Source organism: Thermobia domestica, chromosome 1 (assembly GCF_964235325.1).
Source record: "Thermobia domestica chromosome 1, izTheDome1.hap1.1, whole genome shotgun sequence".
Taxonomy (NCBI): Eukaryota; Metazoa; Arthropoda; class Insecta; order Zygentoma; family Lepismatidae; genus Thermobia; species Thermobia domestica.
Genome location: NC_137454.1, coordinates 252,985,989 through 253,009,510, shown reverse-complemented (window position 1 = coordinate 253,009,510; position 23,522 = coordinate 252,985,989). Strand labels below are relative to the sequence as shown.

General features: G+C 36.6%; 2 protein-coding genes across 4 annotated transcripts in view; both read right to left on the bottom strand.

Annotated features, from left to right (window-relative positions):
- The window catches only part of LOC145695170 (cytochrome c oxidase assembly protein COX18, mitochondrial), a 47,013-nt gene extending 34,387 nt beyond the window's left edge, over positions 1-12,626 (bottom strand). The window contains exons 1-2 of one of the 3 annotated variants that reach the window (XM_081772140.1): positions 12,256-12,626; positions 166-806 (exon numbers count right to left, since the gene is read on the bottom strand). In XM_081772140.1, coding sequence (XP_081628266.1) covers positions 166-654 — 489 coding nt within the window. In that variant the 5' untranslated portion in view covers positions 655-806; positions 12,256-12,626. The remainder of the gene's footprint in view (positions 1-165; positions 807-12,255) is intronic. The other 2 variants (XM_081772131.1, XM_081772148.1) reach the window with 2 other exon arrangements.
- Positions 12,627-16,898: 4,272 nt separating this feature from the next.
- On the bottom strand, positions 16,899-19,159 carry LOC145667504 (uncharacterized). The gene is made up of 2 exons (XM_081734983.1): positions 17,131-19,159; positions 16,899-17,026 (listed from the first exon to the last, which is right to left on the bottom strand). The coding sequence occupies exon 1, from the start codon at positions 18,662-18,664 to the stop codon at positions 17,420-17,422; it is 1,245 nt and encodes a 414-aa protein (XP_081591109.1). The 5' UTR covers positions 18,665-19,159; the 3' UTR covers positions 16,899-17,026; positions 17,131-17,419.
- Positions 19,160-23,522: the final 4,363 nt, after the last annotated feature.

Genomic DNA, 23,522 nt, shown 5'->3' with positions numbered 1-23,522 from the left:
AAAGTGGTTCATTACAAAAGTAATGTGCTGTCCCATTGATTCCAGACCTTATATATCCTTATAACACCCGTAATATTAGCATTTTGCTTTCTGTTGAATAACTGAATGCTCTGAAAAGAAGACATAGTCAGTTACATTTCTGCTTTAATAACGAACACTTCTTACCTGATACAAGGCTAGAGGAAGAGTCACTACAGTCCGCGCTAGTACAGTTGTGAGAACAATAGATGCCCACCAAGGTAGCCCCGTAGTGTCATGAATTAACTGGAAGAATCCTTGCGAGTAAGCCACAGGAGTACTCTCCGATAGCGCCTTGAACCAACCTGCATATGTTTCCATAATTGGTTCTAGCCATGACGAAATGGAAAAATGTCTTGTTTGTTTCTGCACTCCATTTAAGTTATTACACAAGAGAATTGGTGAGCAGTTCCTTGACATGTAGGCAGCAAAGGACCCATTCACCGAACTTTTAGCGTTTAATGAACAAGATTTACGATTATTTTCATCTTTTCTTCGTAAGGCACAACTGTACGATATACTCCTACAAAATATCCTCTTCCACAATTGTTTATCAATTAGTAATTGTATACACTTTGAGTCATAACTAAAACGTGATGATGAAGTACATCTCATGATGCTTACTAACACCATCATTTTCGATAGTTTTCACGATATCTTCTTTTCAATATATCAATCAATAGTTTTTAATGTACTCTCCGTGAACTCTCACTTGACCTGATTCCATAATCAGCTTGAAAGTAAGCATTTTGACGTGTAGATGTAATTGAAAGCGAGTTTAGCTGCACCTGTTGGGGAAGAAAATAAATATAAGCAATATATATAGAGCTGTACTTTAAAACATATATGCTAATTACGGTAAAAAGATTATTTTCATACACCTTTGACTATAATTTATTCTTTAACAGGTAACGTAAGAATTTGCTTTAAATAAGTCTTAAGCTCATTAGAAAAATTTTTGACGGCTAAGATTAATACACTAAACATGTCAACTTGGCCACTTATTTAAGTTGGCCTCATTGCTGTGCAATCTGCATTTACCCATAAAATACACATTACTTATAACTCTGTAAGATGACTACTGTCTATTTTAAAACTTGGTCGCACTGAGGTAATTTTATTCCTATGTTGTTAATGTTAAATTTACCTCTGTATATTCGACACTTGAACATCTGGCAGTAAACGCAACCATCTTCATTTCTTATGAACACTTGAAAACATCTTTTACTGTTATATTTTGGAGGGCCAAAGACCCCTTCATATTTCCAGTTCACACGGATTTTTTGAGCTATGGGTGTCTTTTATTCACGTCACGTGTTTGAAGCCTTTTCCTCCTGGCAAATTTTCAAGAAATTTATAACAAATCAGAACCGGATTCATATTGCAGTGAAAAAAAATAATGTATTTTCAACTCTCTTCTGGTCAAAATCTTGCAAAAGGATGCATCTGCTTGTGAACTATAAACTAAGGATCAGTAGGAGTGAGACGGTATGGTTGTTCCCGGTTTTGCATGAACTGACAATCTTACCTATTGTCCTTGGTGGAAGAGAGAAAAGATTAAATAATGTGCCTTAGTGTTTTGTAAATAATTAGCATGTTGAAATAACAACATTTAAGTAATAGAGTGCAAATGGCAATCTCAAATAAGTATTACACATAACGTTCTTATATTGCAGAAATACTTTCACTGTGTATTATTTCATTGGTTGATTCGGAGCATCATAATATCTCTTTCAGCATTGAGGCCATATGAAGCGTGGACCTACCGACAAATGTGAAATCGAACTCATGTCTCTAGCACCAAGGTTGCGCACAGTAACATATATATATTCTTTAAAGATACAGTTGACGCATGTGATAAAGAGTTGTTACATCAGAAATGCATTATGTGACCATCTATAGTTATTGCTTCAAAATATAATTATTTTCTTTAAGTTGGGCACTCTCAATGGAACCGATGATGACCAACATGTTTCACCGTCAACTTTTGCACATTTTTACACACATATTACGCGATAAATTTGCGTTAGTATGTTCAATGTTTCCTTGTTATTGTTCCTGGCTTATTTTCAGATTGAGGCAACTACACAAAAAAAAATAATTCAGAGGGAAAGAGAAATGATTCGGGCGGCCAGTTCGCATCAACGTTTTGAGACAGAAAGCATCTGGAAAACTTTTCGTGAAATGACTCAAGAATCTGGCGAACTGTGTGGTATGTTGTATCATCTTGTTGACAAAAACATTGTTTACGTTATGATTTGTCAGTTGAGGCAAAAAAAAAAAAAAAAAAAAAAAAATGCATTTTCGTATACACTATACGGGTCGATCACACCATTGTCCCTAAACCTCAACACAGAGTGACTTTAGAGGATGGAGAGTTACTTCGTGAATTGCTCGTAAATTTTCAGCTCCCCAAATCAGTAAATCGACCGTTCTGTCAATTATGTTGACCATACATTCTTCGTAATGCACGAAGCGTCTGTCGAACTGAACACTGACTTTGATGATAAATTTAAATAACTTCTGTATGTTGTTGAATCTGTGTATTTAGATATGTTAAAATTTGCCACATCCTACTATACATAGTTGTCATAATTTAATTTCGACAACCCAGTCAATGTAACGAACATGATTTCAGGACGTTTGCTTAGTAAACCTTTTAGTTCCTTGGTATTAAGGTCTTGCACGAGGCTAGTTATTTAACATTTTAAAGGTTGAAGAAAAAATATTATATCATACCTTTTCATACATTATTTTATGAGCAGGGTTGCAGGAATTTTCGCCAGTCCACGATTCCTTTTTTTTTTTTTTTTAATTTATTTATTTATTTATTTTTTTTTTGGTAAAACCCACAATTAAACACAAAATACCAACCTCCAAAAATATACTTCAAAACTTGGATTGAAATAATAACCTTAATGCAAACATAATTACTTTTTAAAATTGTTCTACAAAGTACATGCCTAGTTTCAGAATTAGCTTAAAATATGTATTTATTTTCAGAACAGAATACCATTGAAAAAAAATTGGAATTATACATAAGGAATTTTGTTTTGCTGGATCAAATTTGCTGTAAAAGTGTTCAACTGTAATGTATATTACAAATGAAAAGGATCTTGTTTGTGTTAGCGTCACGGGAAAACGGTTAAATCGTTTGCAATGAATTTTTGAATTAGTTATCACGTACGTCGAACTGGGTTTTTACTCATATTACTTTGAGTAAAATGGATATTCTATGGGGACCAGGGGAACGAAGGCTCACAATCTATGCGAAAAACGTAGTACCTCACGATCCTGTTAAGTTAGGGAGATGAAACTTTTTATATGAAGTTCCCATTAAAAATAAGTATAAGTCCGTGTCCCACCGTTTTTGAGAATTTCCATTTTAAGTGGGGAAGGAGTGCATTTTCTACAATTTGAAAGTGATGCTGCTTGTTGTTTTTTTTGGAATCAAATCGAAACGGTTAAAAAGTTTGAAATAATCTTTTCAACATACAGTAGTTAATCTACCCTGAGCTGGATTTTTATCATATTGATTTGATTCAAGGGCGCATCCTACGGAAAGGGGGCAAAGGAGGTTCAAAACTAATGTTTAAGAAAATAGTCTCTCACGAGTAGAGATGCAAGGGCTCGGAAAAAAACCGTCTTTCTTTCGGAAAAAAAACTCGTTTTTTTCTGCTTCGCTTTTTTGCTTGGGAAATTTTGGGTCTTTTTTTGAAAACTTTGCTTTAAACTGATAAAGCAGACTTTGTTTCGCTTCTCTCTCAAAAAAAAAAAAAAAAAAAAAAAAAAAAAAAAAAAAAAAATTAGTTAGTGGTTCATGCAGATAATAATATGAAACCTGGAAAATAAACCATGAATTTCAAAAAGATTTTTTAAAATATGTTAAGATTTCTTAACATATTTACATTATGAATTCCAAAGGATTAACCAATATATGTAATAATATTTTAACCTCTTATATAATAAGTACTTTTAAAAAATGATACACAAATAACTAGCAAAATTGTATGTAGTATTTTTACTTCAAAATATCACACACCCTCTTTTTGAAGCAAAATAAAGAAAAACATGAGAGAAATCTGCACATTACAAGCTTCGTTTCGGGTGGTTCTGTACATTCTTGAAATTTTTCAGTTAAGTTTTAACTTTCATATACACTGTATGAATATTTCGAACAAATTTTTCACTGATTGATCACATACGTAATAATCTGTTACCACCTATCAGGTGCTTCGGATCTGCAAAATCGGTAAAGCTCCAAATTTTGTAATGCACTGACTGTTCCTTAAGCTTGTTCAGAATCGGGAAAGTATCGAATTTTCTGTCCATGGATCATATACGTAATAGACGGTTCATCTGAGCGTACGGTTTCCTAGGCTGTAGAATATATAACCACCATCACGGTTTACCCAATCCTGAAGGTTTCTACATTTTTAACAAGAAAATTCAACATATCGTTACAAAACTTTTTTTTTACAAACAAACAAACAAAAAAAAAAAAAAAAAAAAGGAATACATTTAAAAAGAGTGGAAGAATCAATCACTGTTCCAATTCACAAGAAAGATGACAAAATTGATTGTAATAATTATCGAGGCATTTCTCTTAACAGTCTATTAGTAAGATTGATCCCATACGCAGATGAAATTATTGGAGATTATCAGTGTGGATTTAGTCGAAATCGACCAGATATTTACCATTCGACAAATACTCGAAAAGAAATGTGAATATATTACCCAGTACATCAACTGTTTATTGATTTTAGAAAGGCTTACAACTCGGTTAGGAGGGAAACATTGTACAACATTCTTACAGAATTTGGAATACCGAAAAAGCTAGATTTATTAAGTATTTAAATGAATCCCAGAGTAAAGTCCGAGAAGAAAAATGCGAGCGTCCACGTCGAGATTGGCATGAAACAAGCATATGCGTTACTGCTGTTATTATTCAGCTTTGTTCCAGTGTATGCTATAAGAAAAATCAAAGATAGGAACCAGGGTCTAGAGTTGAATGGTATTCACCAGGGTATGGTGTATGCTGATGATGTAAATCTGATAGGAGAACAATCGAAGGAAATGCACAGGCCTTATTAAACGCTTCCAGGGACATGAGTAAATGCAGAGAAATCTAAATACAAGGAAGTTCACAAAGATCGTAATACGGCAAATTATGAATGCGTTAGAATATCAATTAATACTTTCGACACAGTGGATACTTTCAAATATCTTGGATCAGTATTACCAGACCAAAATCATACCCACAAAGAAATTAAATGTCGACTGAAATCAGGAAATTCTTGTTATTATTCAGTTCAAAATATTTTGTCGTCGCGAATTCTGTCAAGGAATTTAAAGCTTAAAATATATAAAATGATAATCATGCCTGTTATGCTTTATGGTTGTGAAACATGGTCGTTTAAGCTGAGGGAAGAACGCTGACTGAAATTATTTGAGAATAAAATTCTGAGACGAATATTTGGACCCAAGAGGAACGGGAATGGGAAATGGCGGAAACTTCATAAGAAAGAACTACATTAATTTATACGGTTTACCAAACATCGTTTGAGTCATCAAGTCTAAGAGGCTCAGGTGGGCAGGTCATGTAGCCAGAATGGAAGAAAGTAGGAATGCTTTCAAAGTTTTAATTGGAAATCCAATCGGGAAACGTCCATTAGGAATACCTAGGCTCAGATGGTAGGACAATATTAAGATGGATCTAGCAGAAATAGGAATACAGAGTAGACACTGGATTGAATTGGATAAGGACAGAAGTGAATGGAGAGCTTTTGTGGCCATAGAGAAAAAGAGAGAGGGAATACATTTAAGTTAAGCACAACTGCACAACAAAATGAGTGAGTGGTTAGCTTTCGCGCTTCTATCGTGAAGTCCGGAATTCAACCTCGCATTCGACCATTTTGACAAAAGTTTTTCTTAATTCCATCAGTGAATGTAGAGATAGTGCGTGTACCGTGAGTCCTGGCCGACTTCCTTTCTAATATATTTTTAAATCTTTGTTATTACTAATTACCAGCAGTGGTGGATTTGCGAAGAGGGTTAGGGTGGGCATGTCTTTCGGATTGAAGCCTCTACCCCGAAATTACGGAATTTCTAAGACAAACTAAATATTAGTTTTGCCTTTTCTCATAAACTTCAAGCTGTCCTCAAATAAAAAATTAGGAATTTTTAGAAAAACTAAGCATTAATAAGAAAAGCTCCTCCCAAAATACTTTTCTAAATTCGCCATTGATTATCAGTATAAAATGGTCTTCAAGGTTGTATCTGAAAGATTATAGCTGAATATACAAATGAAACGAAATATTTGTTATGCCTGTACTCATAAACTTAAGCTCCTCTTAAATAAAAGTTAGAAATTTTTAGAAAAACCAAACATTATTCAGAAAAAACCCTTCCAAATATTTTTCTAAATCCGATACTGATTATTCCTATCAAATGGTATTCAAGGTTGTGTCCGGAAGATTATTGTTAAATCACTGCACAGCTACAGTATAACGGAAATGTGGAAGTACACTCTGACAGATATATTGAAAAACGTACGCTTTGACGGATATATTGAAAAACATAAGTTTAATTATGTGCTAGAAGCTACAGTACTAAGCTCTAAGAAGTGAAACAGGAATGACTAAAAAGAAATGATCTAGAGGCAAAAGGTGTCGATAATTCAGAAGTTAAAGTTAAATAGCTTCTAAAATTGCCCTCAAATACTACGTACTTTTTTACTTTAATTCATAAACCATGTACTCCATCCATCATGATGGTGAATTCCAGAGTGAAATATGGCAATTAGGTCATGGAATCTTATTTAACTTTAGAATATACTATAAGAAAGCTATTTAAACAGAAAAATCATGAAAATGAAAAAAGCCAAAATTTCCAAATTCTCGTTTTTCCCCCCCCCCAAAAACCCGGCTTTTTTGCATCTCTGCTCACGAGACTACTAAATTAGCAAGGTGATGAAACTCAGTATATAAATTCCTCATTAAAAATAAGTGGGCCTGCGTTCCAACGTTTTTGAAAATTTTCGTTTTAAGGGGAGGGGATGATATTCTGTAATTCCTTGGTCCATATTGAAAGCGATGTTGCATGTTGTTTCTGATCGCATCACGGGGAAACGGTTGAACAGTTTGAAATGAAAAAAAAAAAAATGAAATGAAATGAAATTTTTGAGTTTTACCTCCCACGGATATGCCCGTGAGGCTAAAGGAGACGGTGATGATGAGTAATGAATGAAATGGTGGAATGAAGAAAGTGGGAGGAAACGGGAGAACAAAATTTCAGAACCAAACAATTAGATTCAGGATAATCAATTTTGAATTGGACAATTCATATGCATTTCATTTATTTATTGACTAATTGATTGGCTGGAAAGAAAAAAGCAGCTAGGTGACCAGTGATAACGGTATCTCATGCAAATATATATATTTTTAAATATTTTATGTATTTACTTATCATTGACATCGTGACGTGACTGGTTAATCTATTCTAGCTTCGAACAGCACGGGAAACTATCTCTCGCGTTGACGCGCTAGGAGGTAAACCATTTTGATTGAGGGAGAGAAAGAAGGGGCAAATTACAACGTTGTGAAGACTTCACATTCCGTGTTTTCTCTCACTCAGTGGCACTTATTTTCGTGCGAAACAGAAAGTGCGCAGCCCTGTGTGCTAACGCAGCAGCCACTCCTACTGAACACTGGTCGCCAGATCTAAATTTCTAGTTGCCAATGGCGACCGGAAATTTTATGCCCTGGTTTACTGTGTTACTTTCATTAAAGGGCGCATCGTAATGGAAGTAGAGGGGGTTCAAAATTTCAGCCAAAATTACAGTATCTCTTGAGTACGTCAAATTAGGAAAATGAAAGTCGGTATATAAACACCTCATTAAAAAATAAAGGACACGTCACTTCCTGTTTTTGAAAGTTTCAATTTTAAGGGAAGAACCAGGAAGTTTTCTATAATTTCTTCCTTGACATTTAAATCGACGATGCTTTTTGTTTGTGATCGCATCACGAGGAAATGATTGAATAGTTTGAAATGAGTTTTTGAACACTTTTAATATTTACCTCAAGCTGGGATTATACCATGTAACTTTCCTTAAAGGGCGTATCCTAAAAGAGAAAGGAGTTCAGAATGTATGCCAAAAATAGAATATCCTGTGGAGTTTTTATTACTACATTTTCATTGATATGCATATCCTAAGGGGGAGAGAGGAGAGTCAAATATTTTCCATTAACCTAATTCTTTCCATGCACAGAATGGGCATTTCAGCTAGTATGGAATAAAAAAGTAATGCGACTACATTCTCTTTGTTTCTGTAGTACATACCTGCCTACTAATTACACAAATAATAAAATGTCTTTCTCCATGTGTCAGTTAATTACATATCGAGAACTTTTCACATGAAAGAGAAAATTACTAAAACTAACGGCAATGAGACTGTGAAACTTCCTAATTTCAGATCATGAAACTTTCTTCTTCCGTATCTGGTGGAGTATGTGAAGCAAGTACAATTATGGTATGTCACAAAAGCCCTTTAATCATAAAATCTATTGTAAGAAAGCAAATTGGCAAGTAAAAATGAGAAAAAAAAAAATCCATTTCCAATATTTCAGTTCTTAAACAAAAAGGCTTTTTATTTCTTTAAGAAAAACAACATCCATTCAACAAATCATTTTTTTTTTTTTTTTTTTTAATCTCTTGTTCCTGAACTTGAGATACTATCCCAATAATTGCCTGCCGTATTTTGAGGGGAATTAAAATAATCTTTAGTCAGGACGGCGGGCTCAGAGATTTGAATCTTAAGGCTAAGAGGGGATTTTATTTCTACTCTGAATTACATAAAATTATCTACCTCCCTGTTACTCTAGAAAATTGTGTACTTCCTTCTTTCTAGAAATAGAAATACAAGCGAGTGTCAATGGTGCAAAGTGTAGTCCACGGAACGTGGATGGAGCTTCACGGATTCCTTTTGCGACTGTTTTTTCCTTCTTTTTTGATAATTACAATGTCTCATGACTATACACCGGGACTAAAGAAAACTGTGATGATGAGATGGATGGTAATGGTGGCATGATAAAAGTAGAAGAAAACGGGAGAATCCTGAGAAAATTAATGCACACAGTGTTTGTCCACCACAAAGTGCACTTGAGGGGAGCTGGAATCGAACTAGGAATCCACGCCTGGGGTGAACCACTGCGGTCCCACAAGGGAATTTCATAGTTTCATATATGCAGTAGAGCATGAATGTTTAAATGGTATTTCAAATCGGAATATGGCTTTAAATATAGGCCTACGTACAAAATTTAATAAAACGCGATATTGCCCAATAAAGGTCAAACCTGTCCCATAAAACCCAATTTTACCCAATCAAACACATCGACTTGGGTTGTCATAATTGTCACGACCCTGGTTGATAGTGATATTTAAGGAACTGTTCCGAGAAACCAGTTCCTTAAGAATAAATTCGTTAAATTCCGTTAAACCCGTCAGCTTTCCAACATGAGAATAAAGACTTACGAATAGTCAGGGAGAAAAAAGTAGGTGAAAGTTCAGAAGATTTACGGTAGGGTTCTAGAACACTGGTCTGCATCCCTATTCAGATGCAGGCCTAGTAATAAACTAAACAGCCTGGCTATTAACTCACCTTCACTCGCTATCACACGCACGATATTACTATGTAAATTAAGTATTGAGCTTTTATAAAGAAAGGAACCAACCTGGCTGCTACCCTACCTTCACCTATGTGTACGGATCAGCATTGAACCTTCCCAGATTTACAGGAGAAATGAGTTAAAGTAAGGAAAGCGTAATAGATTTGTGTCTCATTTAAGAATGGATTTGTACATTTTGTAGAAATGAGAAATGCGAAATACTAGTACGCACATAAGGGAATACGAATAAAATGATGCAAGTAGTTCGTCCTTACCTAACCTAATATTAACAAAAAGGGTTCACTCGAGCAGATGGTTCTACCAAATAGAAAATATATAGGTAGAATACAAAGTGAAACATTTTTCACCGAAGGAATGAGGGTGTGAATATAAGTAATTTCTGTCAGTGCACACAATATTGAAATGTATTTTGTATGGCAGTGAAAATTGTATGTGTAACTATTTACTGAAGCGGGAAGCGGCAGAATACAAGAATGCAAATGGCGTAAAATAGATGGAACAGTTTCGAAGGTAAGAATTATTACCAGTATTTTAGAAGCTCTAACATAATCTGAAAATGTAACAAATCTGTAAATTTTGTGGGCAGTGAAACCGTTTTGAAGGTAAGAATCGTTACCAATATTTTAAAAGTCCTATAAAAAGAAATTAAGAAATCTGCAAAAATTGGTAGAAACGCTTGCTCGAGTAATGCCAACAGAAATTAGCAGAATTGCAACTTTTAATTTTTCTGGAAAAAAAAAAATGGCACCCTTCAGCTAAGGACTGGCCAGTTTAGGTTATGTTAGATTTCGTTTATTTAGTACATAGGTTTGGGACGGCGGGGCTTATCTTAATTCGAAATTACTAAAGTAAAAACTTGATTAGAGCTATTTTAATATTCACAATTACTGGGAATCTTCAGGACGTGCCTAGAGGTGGCAACTTTTGGGTATTACTTACAAAAACAATGCTGGTGTAGTTTTCGCACATCACGTTTTAGAAGATTTACAGGTAAAATTGAATATTTTGCATGAAAGGACATATAAGGAACAAATTGCGGCAATGTAATACAGCTGTATTTTAGATTTACAAGGGTTACTAGTGTAAAATCATTAAAAGTGCTTTACGACGGATAAAATAAGTAAGTACATACGAAAGATGACTCTATTAGATGCTACTTTCCACCGGCGGTGCATTTCTGCACAGTGTACAGAAGCTGTATTTTATGTTTACAAGTGGAGCGTTGGTAGTATGAAACCATGACTTCAAGTGCTATTGAAACTCGGGTGCAGTTTTACTATACGGATCCACAGATTGCAAAAGGTACAGAAAAATTTGGGCAAGTCTTTAATTTGTTCCTTTTATGTCGAGAACAGAACCCAACCAACCGCTGTGGGGCTTCTAACCCGTCTCTGCTCTTCCTACTACTACAACTACTCCTACTTCTACTCTAAAACTGCACGGAAACTTGTATCTTTGCCAAAACCCACTTCTTGTCACTATTGTCGCATATACATATACTCACAATCCCCGACGCGCCTGCTCCCTTCGGACGCACCCCGCGCTCTGCCACTAGCTTCGCCCTAGCTTGACTAGCTTAAATAGCATTTCTGCTTTTAGTGGCCACCTGGCACAGGTTGGTTTGCATTTTATGCAGTGTAGTTTGTACGCCATATATTCGAAAGCCGTATTTATACACAAATCGTAAAATAAATCTAATTTTCCAACAATTACTTCGGCCTATGTTTAGCAGAAGGGGTCCAGCTCTTTTCTCTAAAAAATGTTACAATTTTGGTAATTTCTGTTCATATTCGGTTAGTTTAGGGTAGGGTTGGTTAGTTTAAGTTAAGTTAGGCTAGTTCAGGTTACGTTAGGTTAGTTTAGTTTATGTTATATTAGTGTAGGAGTCTCGCATAATTTTCCAAAAAAAATGACAGAATTTCGCTTATTTCTACTATTACGTTAGTTTAGGTTAGTTCAGGTTAGCTTACGTTAGTTTGTTAGGTTAGGTTAGATTTCGTTACGTTATGTTACGTCTAAGTACTTGCATCACTCATTTCTCCTGTAAATTTTGTTTCTTACGTGCTTCTGGACCCCTTGTACTAAACATTCCCCATTACTTCTGGTGACCACTTTGAATTTTATCTATGCAAAGTGATATATTTTCATGTCGCCCATCGCAATTTTTTTAGGGGACAATAAGAGTGAAAAGGTCCATGTTCCGTTAAGCGGATCCAAAAGTAACCTAACCTAATATAACGTTATTCTATGTAATCAAACGAAAACCAATAGAAAGAAGTGGAGAAATTGCAAATTTCGTGTAGAAGATATTACTGGACCCCCTTAACGGAACATTGACCGAAGAAAATTAGTGAAAGAAGAATATTTCTTAAACAATTATTCTGAGTGGTGCGGCAAAAGTAAACCTGCACGAGAAAAGTTCCGGTATAATTTTTAATGTCTACTTTGTAGCTTAAGAACACTGCTATTCCCCCAAAATGCAATATCGGAATTTTACACCTCTCCCGCGGTTGATATACGCTCCGTTTTTGAAAGTTAAACTTCTGCTCACCTTAGATTTCGTGTGTACACTGAAATTGTCCTTGCACTTACTATGCCTACAACACATTAACATTCCAATATAAGAAAACTTACGCATAATATTACACTCTGCCGCATTCGTGATTGACTATCATGTAACGAAATTACTTCGAGTCAAAGTAAAATTAACCTTCTCATCCAATTACACTAAATAATTACTTCCACTTATTTCTCTCCCACGCCCACCTCTTTTGCTTCATCGTCCACATTCACTTAATGCCTGTGAGTGATTCTGAAAGACAAAAATATCTATACAAGAAAAATTTAAAAGACCTCATTCCACGTAATGTCCCCATTACGTAATAGTTTGCGTCAAAGCAACAAAAAAGATGCAGATTTACTATATAGATCCACAGATTATTCAATGTACAGAAAAATTTGGGCAACTCTTTAATTTGCCCCATAGGGTGCACACCAAAAATTTCTAGGGGGGACAGTACCTTTCACTCAACATTGTGAGCCGAATTTAACACAGACTGTCGGCACACAGAAAAAAAAAAATGGATCCTCTCAGGCCATGGGCAATGTTGTATGCATCAATAGTTGCATGATCAATATATATTACTCTCGTGACCAAAATTATATGTACCAATTTATTATACCAGCAGGCCGACTAAATGAAGTTGCCATAAGAAACTAATGATCTGTGTGCAAACACTGTGGGCAGCTCGGCTTGAGCAATAACATCTATTCAGTGCTTAAAGTGAGGCGGTATGAGCCGGTTATGCATCCGAAAGTTAGAAAATCGGCCGGCATGGCATACCGGTAAAAAATAACTTATTTTAAATTGTAATTATTTAAATTGTAGAAAAAATACACATAGAAATAAGGACGACGTTAACATTGAGTCAACAAATATGTTTGTACTATCAAAGATTTCGTTTCATTTTCATTTTTGTCCTTCGTTCAATAAAATACCCCCATCCCTCGTTCACTCTGTCGTTCATCTGTTTACAAAATGGCATTTTCTTGACAATTGGTGGAAAAAAAAAAGACTTCTTACTCCCCACCGCCCCATGTTTTGGCCAACATCGAGGGACAACATTCATTCATATTGCTTTGCTTGAACAAAGAGGCTTTGCTTGGGGATGTGGGCTAACGGTCATGACACCCGCTTCTGAAAAACAAAACGTGAGGTACCAAGGAAGGAAGATAGGTTTTATTCGCCGCCCTGGAGTCAGGAGTTGTCGCTCGTAGTTTTTAGAAGGCAATTTAAAAAAAACAATGGAAATAAGGAATATTTGAATGAAAGGGACTTCGCAAAAATCATCAATGATCAAAATTTTGAATTGTGCCAAACTAAACGCAAAGTGTACACAGATTGGCATTACACACTAAATGCACACACAAGACAAAATTGCACACATTTTGTGTAATTACACACACTGGCAACGCTGTGCCCCTTCTGATGGTGTGGTGCTCCTGTCAATGTGTGTTTTCCCGTCCGTCCCTCGAAAGAGGAGGGACAAGTTGCTGCGACCGAAAGCTTTCAATTGTTTGATGCAGAAGCATTGCCACAATGATTTATTTGACGGACTTCGCTATACTCCGTCTTTTTAGCCATTTTAAGTAGCCTACGATTTTCACTCGTCAAGACCAAACGACTGAATGACAAATTGGCAACAAAGTCGAGGTCATTCACTTCTTTTCCCTGATCAAAGGGAGGGGTTCCTCCGTCAGAGGGTGGTACCTAACTATGTTTTGCATATTTCCGAGGGTTCATCTGAGATTGGCAGTTCGCGTAGTTCCCAGCTTACTACAGACTGACTCTAGTTCGCGTAGTTCTCACAGCTTGCTACAGCGCCTACGCACAAGTTGTTTTCGACATTTGGCAGATGCGAACTACGCATGTCTAATTCAGGCCGTTTCTAAGTGTGTTGCTTTGCTCCTTTAATGTTGTGATTGTGTGTGGTGTGCTAATTAAGAAAAATGAAGCGTACCCAGAGGTCAATAGAATCTTATTTCAGTGCTTCTAGCCCTTTCGGGTACCTGAGTTTTTGGGGTATTTTTTAGACTTTCAGTCAAGCAGCTACTGCATCGTCACTATTTATCCTAGGATCATAGTTCATACCTCATTCTCTTCAGAATGGACCTGGCTTTCAAATGGTATTACTTGCATGCTCATACCATATACCAGGAGAGGGAAAAGTGATGGCAAAGGGAAAATTTCGGGGAGGAAAATTTTCACACTTTGGGCCCATCTGGAACGGCCCTGTGTGAACGTAGAGACCTCAGAAAAATCTGATACATAGTACTTGGTATACTGAATGTGTATGCCAAATTTCAAGTTTCTATCTTGAATACTAAGGGAGAGAGAAATTTTATCAAGAATCCCCACAATGCCCCAAATTACAGCAAACCGCCATGATCTCAGGTAAAAAATTTCCTGACACATCTCTATTTACCCTAGGACTATAATCCGCCTATCATTCTCTTCAAAATAGAACTGCCTTTCAGGCGTACCATTCACATGTCTCCATCATGTATCTAAGGCGAGAAAATCCCGAAAAAGGGATTTTTTGGTCTAAATATCCCTTTTTTCAACTTTTAGCCCTTCTGGACCCCCTCTGTTTTAACGCAGAAATCTAAAAAAAAATCTCTGAAATACTACTCGGCGGACTAAATGTTTGTGCACAATTTCAATCTTCTACGTGCAAAAATAAGCCCGCCAAAAAAAATACCGAAAATGTCCCATATTCCCCTATACAGAAGTATATTTTGATAAAAATTCCCTGACACATCCCTAATTACCCTAGGATCATGGTTTGCACATCATTCTCTTCAGAATAGAAATGCCTTTCAGGCGGTACCATTCACATGTCTCCATCATGTATCTAAGGCGAGAAAATCCCGAAGAAAGGGATTTTTTGGTAAAAATATCCCTTTTTTAACTTTTTGCCCCTCTGGATCCCCCCTCTGTTTTAACGTAGAAATCTGAAGAAAAAATCTGGTAAATACTACTCGGTGGACTGAATGTTTGTGCAAAATTTCAATCTTCTACGTGCAAAAATAAGCCCACCAAAAAATAATGAACATAAGCTTAATAAAAGAAAATATATATTTTAGAATTATCACTTCCTATGTCTCGACGCAGGAAGGTGTGAAACCATACGAGTAGTAGTGGCCGACGTATATTGAGCCGAGTCAGCAAAAATTTCTCGATTCTGATTGGCTGAGAGAGGTCACGTGACGTTAGGCCCCGCCCACGCGGGAAATTCAAATTTTTTAGGTCACGTGGTATGACGTCATGAGTCACCCCGCGGGGAAATCCCTCACTAATTTGTTCCCTTTTACGGGTAAGATGAGTGTTTATGATTGGTTGATAGCTGTCACGTGATTTTACACCCTACGATATTTGAAATTCGTTCCCTTTTACGGGTAAGATGAGTGTTTATGATTGGCTGACAGAGGTCACGTGATCTTAGGCCCTGGGATTTTTAAAATTCGTTCCCTTTTACGGGTAAGATGAATCCTTTTGGTACCCCAATGCTGATTGGTTGATAGAGGTCACGTGATCTTAAGCCCTGTGACTTTTGAAATTCGTTCCCTTTTTACGAGTAAGATGAGTGTTTTGGTACCTCGATTCTGATTGGCCGACAGAGGTCACATGATCTTAGACCCGCCACACACCCCATGAGTGAAATATAGAGCGATATGTCGGTGATCACCCTAGACCTGTATTTTAGAATTTTGTTCCCTTTTATGGTTATCCTTAAAGTTCCCATGGAGGGTTCAACCTCCTCCTTAAATAACCCTTTTTTGGTATCATGATATTGTACTGAAGTTTACCTTAAATATTGTCGTTCTCTTTGACAGATAAGATGATTACCAGCTTTCTTACCTTGATGGAGATCCTGTCCTTGAATTAGTTGTCTATGTCTCTGGAAGTAACAATGGTGAAAGAGAGGTGTCGCTTGTAGATTTCTTATAACACATTGTTGTGAGTTTAAGTGATTTATTGCTCAGTAAGCGCTTCATTAATGGAAACAGTGTTGCCAGATTTTTCTTACCGAAACTGCTCCGATTCTTTTCGAAACGGTTCCGCAGAGTACAAGAAATTTTAAACTAAAAAATTTTTCGAACTAAAAAATTTCAAAACTAAAAAAATTTTAAACAAAAATTTTCAAACAAAAAAAATTTTCGAACTAAAAAATTTGAAACAAAAATTTCAAAAAAAATCGAACTAAAAAATTTAAACTAAAAACTTTCGAACTAAATTTTCAAATCAAAAAATTTTCGAACAAAAAATTTTCGAACCCAAAAAAAATTCGAACTAAAAAAATTAAAAATTTTTCGAAAAATATTTTAAACTAAAAACTTTCGAACTAAATTTTCAAATCAAAATTTTTCGAACTAAAAATTTAAAAAAAATTTCGAACCAATTTTAAAAACAAGTTTCGAACTAAAGATGTAAACCACATTTGAAAATTTTCAAATTAAAAATTTTTCGAACTAAATTAAAAATCAAATTTTGGACACTAAAAATTCTTTAATTATTTTTCGAACAAAATCGTGTAAACCAAATCTTGAATATATTTTTCACCTTAAATTTTCAAGATTACCATGATTTGAAAACAAGTGTTCAGGGTTTCAAGAAATAATAAAACATATTTTTTTTCAACTTGTTGTATTTAACGAAAGGTATGTGGTCTTCCTATACATGTTTATTAACATAATAAATACAGGATCTAATTAATGAATATGTTGGACGCGTCATCATCTTCGAATGTTGTAGACGTATCCTGTAAAGAAAAAGAAGAAACGACGGATTACTTTATGAATTCTCTTTTTTTTTTCTGAAACAGTAAAAATGAGTCAATATTGATAAGAGAGAAATAAAACTTACTCGTAAATGATGGATCTGTTTAGGTTCATCTTCCTCCTCGGGTACAGGATCACTGCATTTTTTTCACCGATGGATGTTTATGAACTCTTCTGGGTACTGCATTTTTCTTGGTGTTGCTCCTTTATGGTCAAGGTTCCTCCTTCGGTACGAGATGACTGCATTTCTTCCACTGATGGTTGTGTTGATGGTTTATAAACTCTTGTGGGTACTTCATTTTCTTCTTGGTGTTGCTGCTTTGTGGTTAAGGAAGGGAAAGAAGAAAAGGAAAAGGAAAAAAGAAATGGCGGCCTTATTGGGTATTTACAGTTTTTTCTTCTTCATCTTCTTTTTCCAGTTCCATCTTCTGTTTTTTAACGTACCCGTACGGAACCGTATCATAGGAATTGAATTCTTTAAATCGACGTTTTGTGTATCGGATACTGTACATTTTTTCTTCCTTTCGTGTGACGATGGTATGGTCTTTGGTCCTGCATATCTTATGGGGGATAGTGATGGTGACTTGTCCACGGCATTGATTTGTAATCATTTCTTTTAGCGTGTTGAAATTTAATTGTTGTCCTGCATTGTAATTTAATGTAAATCCTCTAATTTTACATATGTAACTGGTGACGTTGGTATCCGGATTGTATATTTCTAGGCTGTAATTTTTCGGTCCTCCACTGACAAATGTTTTGATGTATGCTCGTGGTCCGTAAGATTCCATCTCATTCGATAAGCATCCCAAGTACGTAGAAGGTTCAATGGTTGGCTCCCCGGGCTTCTCTGTAAATATTACAGAATCCGTGTCGAAATATAAAACACGTTCCTGCAACATTTCCAGGTACTTGTACAGTTCCAGACGTGCCTGACATGTTGTAAATGCACCTAACACGACATTGGTGTTTCGGTTTTGAACAGGCACATGTTCATTGTACTCCCAGAACGCATACAACATCGTATCATTGATGGGTACAATTTGATGGAGTTTAATGTCGGGGGAAGTGAGTTTTTCATAAAATTCTTCCGGCCGATCAATAATTGTGGTCTGGCTAAAGTTTGTACGCTGGCAAAGCTTTCCCCATAGAGAGTTCCCACAAAGCTTAGATAAGCTTCTTCGTGCAGGATTATTTTCAATTTTGGACGGATCCAATGCAATACCTTCACGCTCCAGGACGGTTTGTATGAATTTTGATTTGTCTTCTTCGGTCACACAGGAACTAGGCCAGCCAGACGCTTCCATTTTTGATTTCAAAAACGTATTGATATATTCCGTGAACAAGCCACCTGTTTTCGTGATGGGATCATATTGTTCAATGTCATAGTCCCAAATTTCAAAAATTTCCACTGGTTGATATCCTAATTCTACTGCTTTCTGGATTTCATATGATACCCATGTTCCAGTGAGGCACCGCTCCTGGTCGTTGTGTGTACACGTTGCTGTAGGGTCTGGGTTCATTTCTTCGGCACACGCAGCACACAGTGGAAAGAGTAGTTTCTTGTTACATCGGTAAGGCAGGAGACCATGATAAAGATGGCGACTTGGTAATATCGACATTTTGATTAAACCATTGACTTTATTTATTGGTGGTATGTTTTCATCACCCTGTAGATAAATTCGTGGATGGCCTACAGGGTATTTAGCACACTTATTGATGTAAGGATAAAGCGAGACAATATCGAAATATTTTATTACTTCTCCTGCTTTTTCATCGACTTGGTGGTACAATTTCACGCAATTGGTCCTTCCTCCAAAAAAAACTATCTCTTGGATTTAATGGTCTGCGGTTCATGTACGGGTGATTCTTCAGATACGTCGCCATTGCAGGATTTTGTTTTAAGAACTGATTAAATTCGCACTCCCACATTTCATGTACAATGTACCCCAATTCACGCAGTCTTGCATTTTTTCTTTGCGTTCGTTCATAACGGAATTCCATGGTGTCTTCTGGATTGCTGTAGATGTGCTGATTACGGCCTGTAGTAAAACATACTTTACACCCGTGGTAAAAGCAGCCGGCATGCTCGTAGACGTGCTCCTCTAACGTCTCAGGATCTTGGTAGTAACCATCAACATGGAATCCCGCAATAAACACTTCTTTTTGTCGGGCCGCATGTAAGATTTGTTTTTCTTCGGTTTTTTCAATGTAGGCCAGCCATTGCATTGCAGCGATCGATTGGGTACTTCTCCATCGATAGCCATGTGCCGGTAGAATTCCAATGGTATTAGGTTTAAGGAAATTCCGGCGAAATACTAAATTGGAAGCACTGGCAATCGTGATCGTCTCCAAGAAGGGATTCACTTTGGTTTCTGTTTCAAATGACGTCATAAACGAAACGCATGCTTGTCGCAGTACATTGACATCTTGAATACAATACTTGAGAATTTCTTTCTGGAAATCAAACGTGTCATTACGATGATCGTTGTACCAATGCATGAACTTGTTTCTGTCTTCGACGGCCATTTCATCTGCACCATAATACTTCGTTTCTGGAAGTGGTCCAATATACGATTGATTCTCCTTGGTGTTGAAGAAATGCGGGAAGTAGCCTTTGGTTGCGGGTAAATTGAACGCTTTTGACAATTTACTTAATGCCATAGGTAGGAAGTTCAACGAGTCAATGAACGTCAGATTATTCAACGTTAAACTCAGTATCTTGGTCCCATTTAATATGACGTCAGGTCTCCATTGACATTGTTCTACCATGGTCTTTAGGATAAAATGTCCATCGTATCCCTTAGCGTTGTTCGCGACACAGAAAATCCTATTTATATTGGGACGACGTTCCCGCAAGTACTGGAGAAAATCATAAACTGGATCCTCTCCTTGGAAAATATGCTGGCGCTGACCACACGTACTGCAAGACTGCTGGATATTATTGTTTTCAACACATGCATAACATACTTGTTGTGCAACCAATAAATTTGGAATGTGTACATACGTATTATCACCAATATTCATGTCCTGCATAGATTCTATATCATAGAATATCAATAAGGTTTTCTTTGCGTGCATGAGTGAAGGAACACCAGGTTTCAAGCATTGTCGATCGGGAAGCATAAAACATTGATGGGATCCTGGAACAATCTTCTTACAAACATTGCAAAAGATCTCATTGCAATCATGAATGCGTTGTCCTGTATGCACAAAAGAATATACTCTGTAGCATTTAGTACATTGCTGCACCATTTTGCATACAGGTTCCCCATGATGATATACAATATTACGATGATTATTAAAACATTGTTCGCCGTAAAATTGACGATTGCAGTCGTTGCATAATATCGGCGTTTGGTTCTTGTCGCATAGAGGTCTCTGTAAACATTTGGAGCATGTTACAGGACAATTTTTTACATGTCTGTTACGATGATCATACTTTTTATGGCACGCTTCACAGTAGAAATTGGTTGCAAAACAAGCAGTTAAAGATTGAATGATGTCAAAATGGCCAGCCAAACAAATCAAATTTATGGGAGTGCGATTTTCATCGTTGGCCCCCTCGTACATGATATCATGGCCTGTGAAACTGGTATACACTGTAATTTTATATTCTTTGAGGTATGCCTGGAATTGTCGAATTTCATTTACACTGGCACCATGATCCAAATTCACTCCTGCATTTGCACATAATGCATTCACTTCATCGTCCACAACACATTTCGATTGATCTTGATATTGTCTATGTCGTTTCACATCTACATTCTTGTATTTTTTCAGGCCAATAGCAATAACAAGGGCGTACGCCAGGCACCTTGAATCTTGATTTTTTACACGTACAATCCCTCGCTTGCAACGTAATAATTCTTCGTTTTGAAGTACTCCTTGCCGCAAACCGCCATAGCCACGTGGAATATCGACACGATGAAAATGCACGGTGAATGGTTCATGCAGGAGAAACGCATTGTTACTTTGTAACACTCTTTCGAATGAGGCCCACATCGTTTCCAGTGTCAAGTTTCGTGCTTGGCGAAAACTCACCCAAAACGGTTTATTCGTGTTCCGTGGTGATATTACTGATAAACCAACCATCGCCTCATCGTCGACATTGGCTAACAAATGGTCCAGAATTGCTTGGAAACTGTTGTGTACATACTGTATGATATCGGTTCCTACGGGTGGTGCGTTGAATTGAACTTCGAGCATTCTGCCTTCAATGTTAAATCGTCTATAATGACGAGTGATTTCATTGCGAACAGTAAAACCCGATTCGGCCATGGTTAGAAAAGGAGAAAACAAACAAACAGGTACGGTAAAACAAATATGTAATGGGAAAAAGGAATTGAGCAGCGTGAATTTACTACAAAAGAAAAGAAGAAAGAAAAAATCTTAATCACCTGATAAACAGGAAATCATAACGTTTATGATAAATTCTTAACTAAGCAATTCATGTAAAGGTCCTGAGTTTGATTCCTGGCGGTGACGTTCAGAATCTCATTATGAAAGCACGTGTACTAGAAATCAGTTTTTTTAAAAAATAATTATGTTACTGAAATGAGTATTTTATTGCTGTCAAACTCGAGACCATTACATCAGCATGTAACTGACCTACCATTCTATAGTGATAAAAAGAATGCATGAAATGAATGAATGTTTCATCAGTACTGAGATGTGATAAAGCACGCGTAAGCATTTTTTTTCCACTCACAACGACCTTTAAATGATGCGTTTGCAAGTTGAAGAGATTCATCAAACATTAACGATACACATACGTAATTGTCGAAACAAAATCTGTATAGCGTATTTTTTTTATTATTGTGACTAAGCGGTTAGCGTACATGGTTCGGACGTGGAAGGCCCTGGTTCAATCCTCGGTGGGTTTGCTTTTCCACGTCGGTGCATGTCAAGCCTTTTCTGTAATTTAATATTCTCACACGTTATCATACATTCTTTTCAAAACTAAGCTAAATGGTTGACGTGCACACCTCATAATACAGAAACGTACATAAATCGTCTATAATGACGAGTAATTTCATTGCGAACAGTAAAACCCGATTCGGCCATGATTAAAAAATGAAAACAAACAAACAGGTACGGTAAAACAAATATGTAATGGGAAAAAAGGAATTGAGCAGCGTGAATTTGAGTTGATTTTTTAGTTTAGCGTCCCTTTCACCAGCGAGGCTATATGAGACGCGGACCTACTGATTAACGTGGAATCCGAACCACATGAGCTCCCGCCGGGAATCGAACCCTGGTCTCCCACGCCAAAGGCGCGTATGCTAACCGCTTAGCCCAGGAAATCATAACATTCATGATAAATAATTAACTAAGCAATTCATGTAAAGGTCCTGAGTTTGATTCCCCTGGCGGTGACGTTCAGAATCTCATTATGAAAGCACATGTACTAGAAGTCAAAGTTTTTTAAAAATAATTATGTTACTGAAATGTGTGTTTTATTGCTGTCAAACTCGAGACCATTACATCAGCATGTAACTGACCTACCATTCTATAGTGATAAAAGGAATGCATGAATGAATGAATGTTTCAACAGTACTGAGATGTTAGAAAGTACGCGTAAGCATTTTTTCTACTCACAACGACCTTTAAATGATGTGTTTGCAAGTTGAAGAGATTCACCAACCGTTAACGTAACACATACGTAATTGTCAAAACAAAATCTGTATAGCGTAAATCTTTTTAACCACATATTCATGCACTCGTGGCTAAGTGGTTAGCGTACATGCTTCTAACGTGGAAGTCCCTGGTTCAATCCTCGGTGGGTTTGCTTTCCCACATCGGATCGCTGTCAAGCCTTTTCTGAAATTTAATATTCTCATGCGTTATCATACATTCTTTTCAAAACTAAGCTAAATGGTTGACGTACACACCTCTGGCCCAGGTTCAATCCCGGGGCGGTTGCTCGAATATCACGTTAAGCTGAAGGGACGCTAATGATTTCAAAGGGTATCGAACCATATTATTCTCAGGCATAGTTTCTGAAATTTTGTAATGTATTCTTTTCAAAACTAAGCGCACACATCTTTGGCCATGGCTCAATTCCCGACGGGTGCTCGCTGAAGGGGCGCTAAACCATATCATTTATCGTGCTTACTTCTAATGTGTGGGGATCCTGATTCGTACTCCCACTTTCCCATTCCACTAATTTCTTCATAGTCTAAATATTTCGTACTAAAAGTAAAACACTGTATTCGTGATCCGCCCACAAATATAAAATAAAAATGATTTTCGAATCTTGTGTGAAAAATAAAATCTCACTGAACTTACCTCAAATTCAATGAACAAAAAGTCGGTGCAGTAAAGCTTCTTAAATAAAGACACTTTTCAAGAACAGACCTTCTCACACGATAGTTGAGAGCGGTGTAGGATTTGAAAAATGAAATTTAGATTTTTATTTAGGTCGCTGCGAAAACGACGTCACCGTCAGCCAATCAGAAACGAGGAAATTTATAAAAT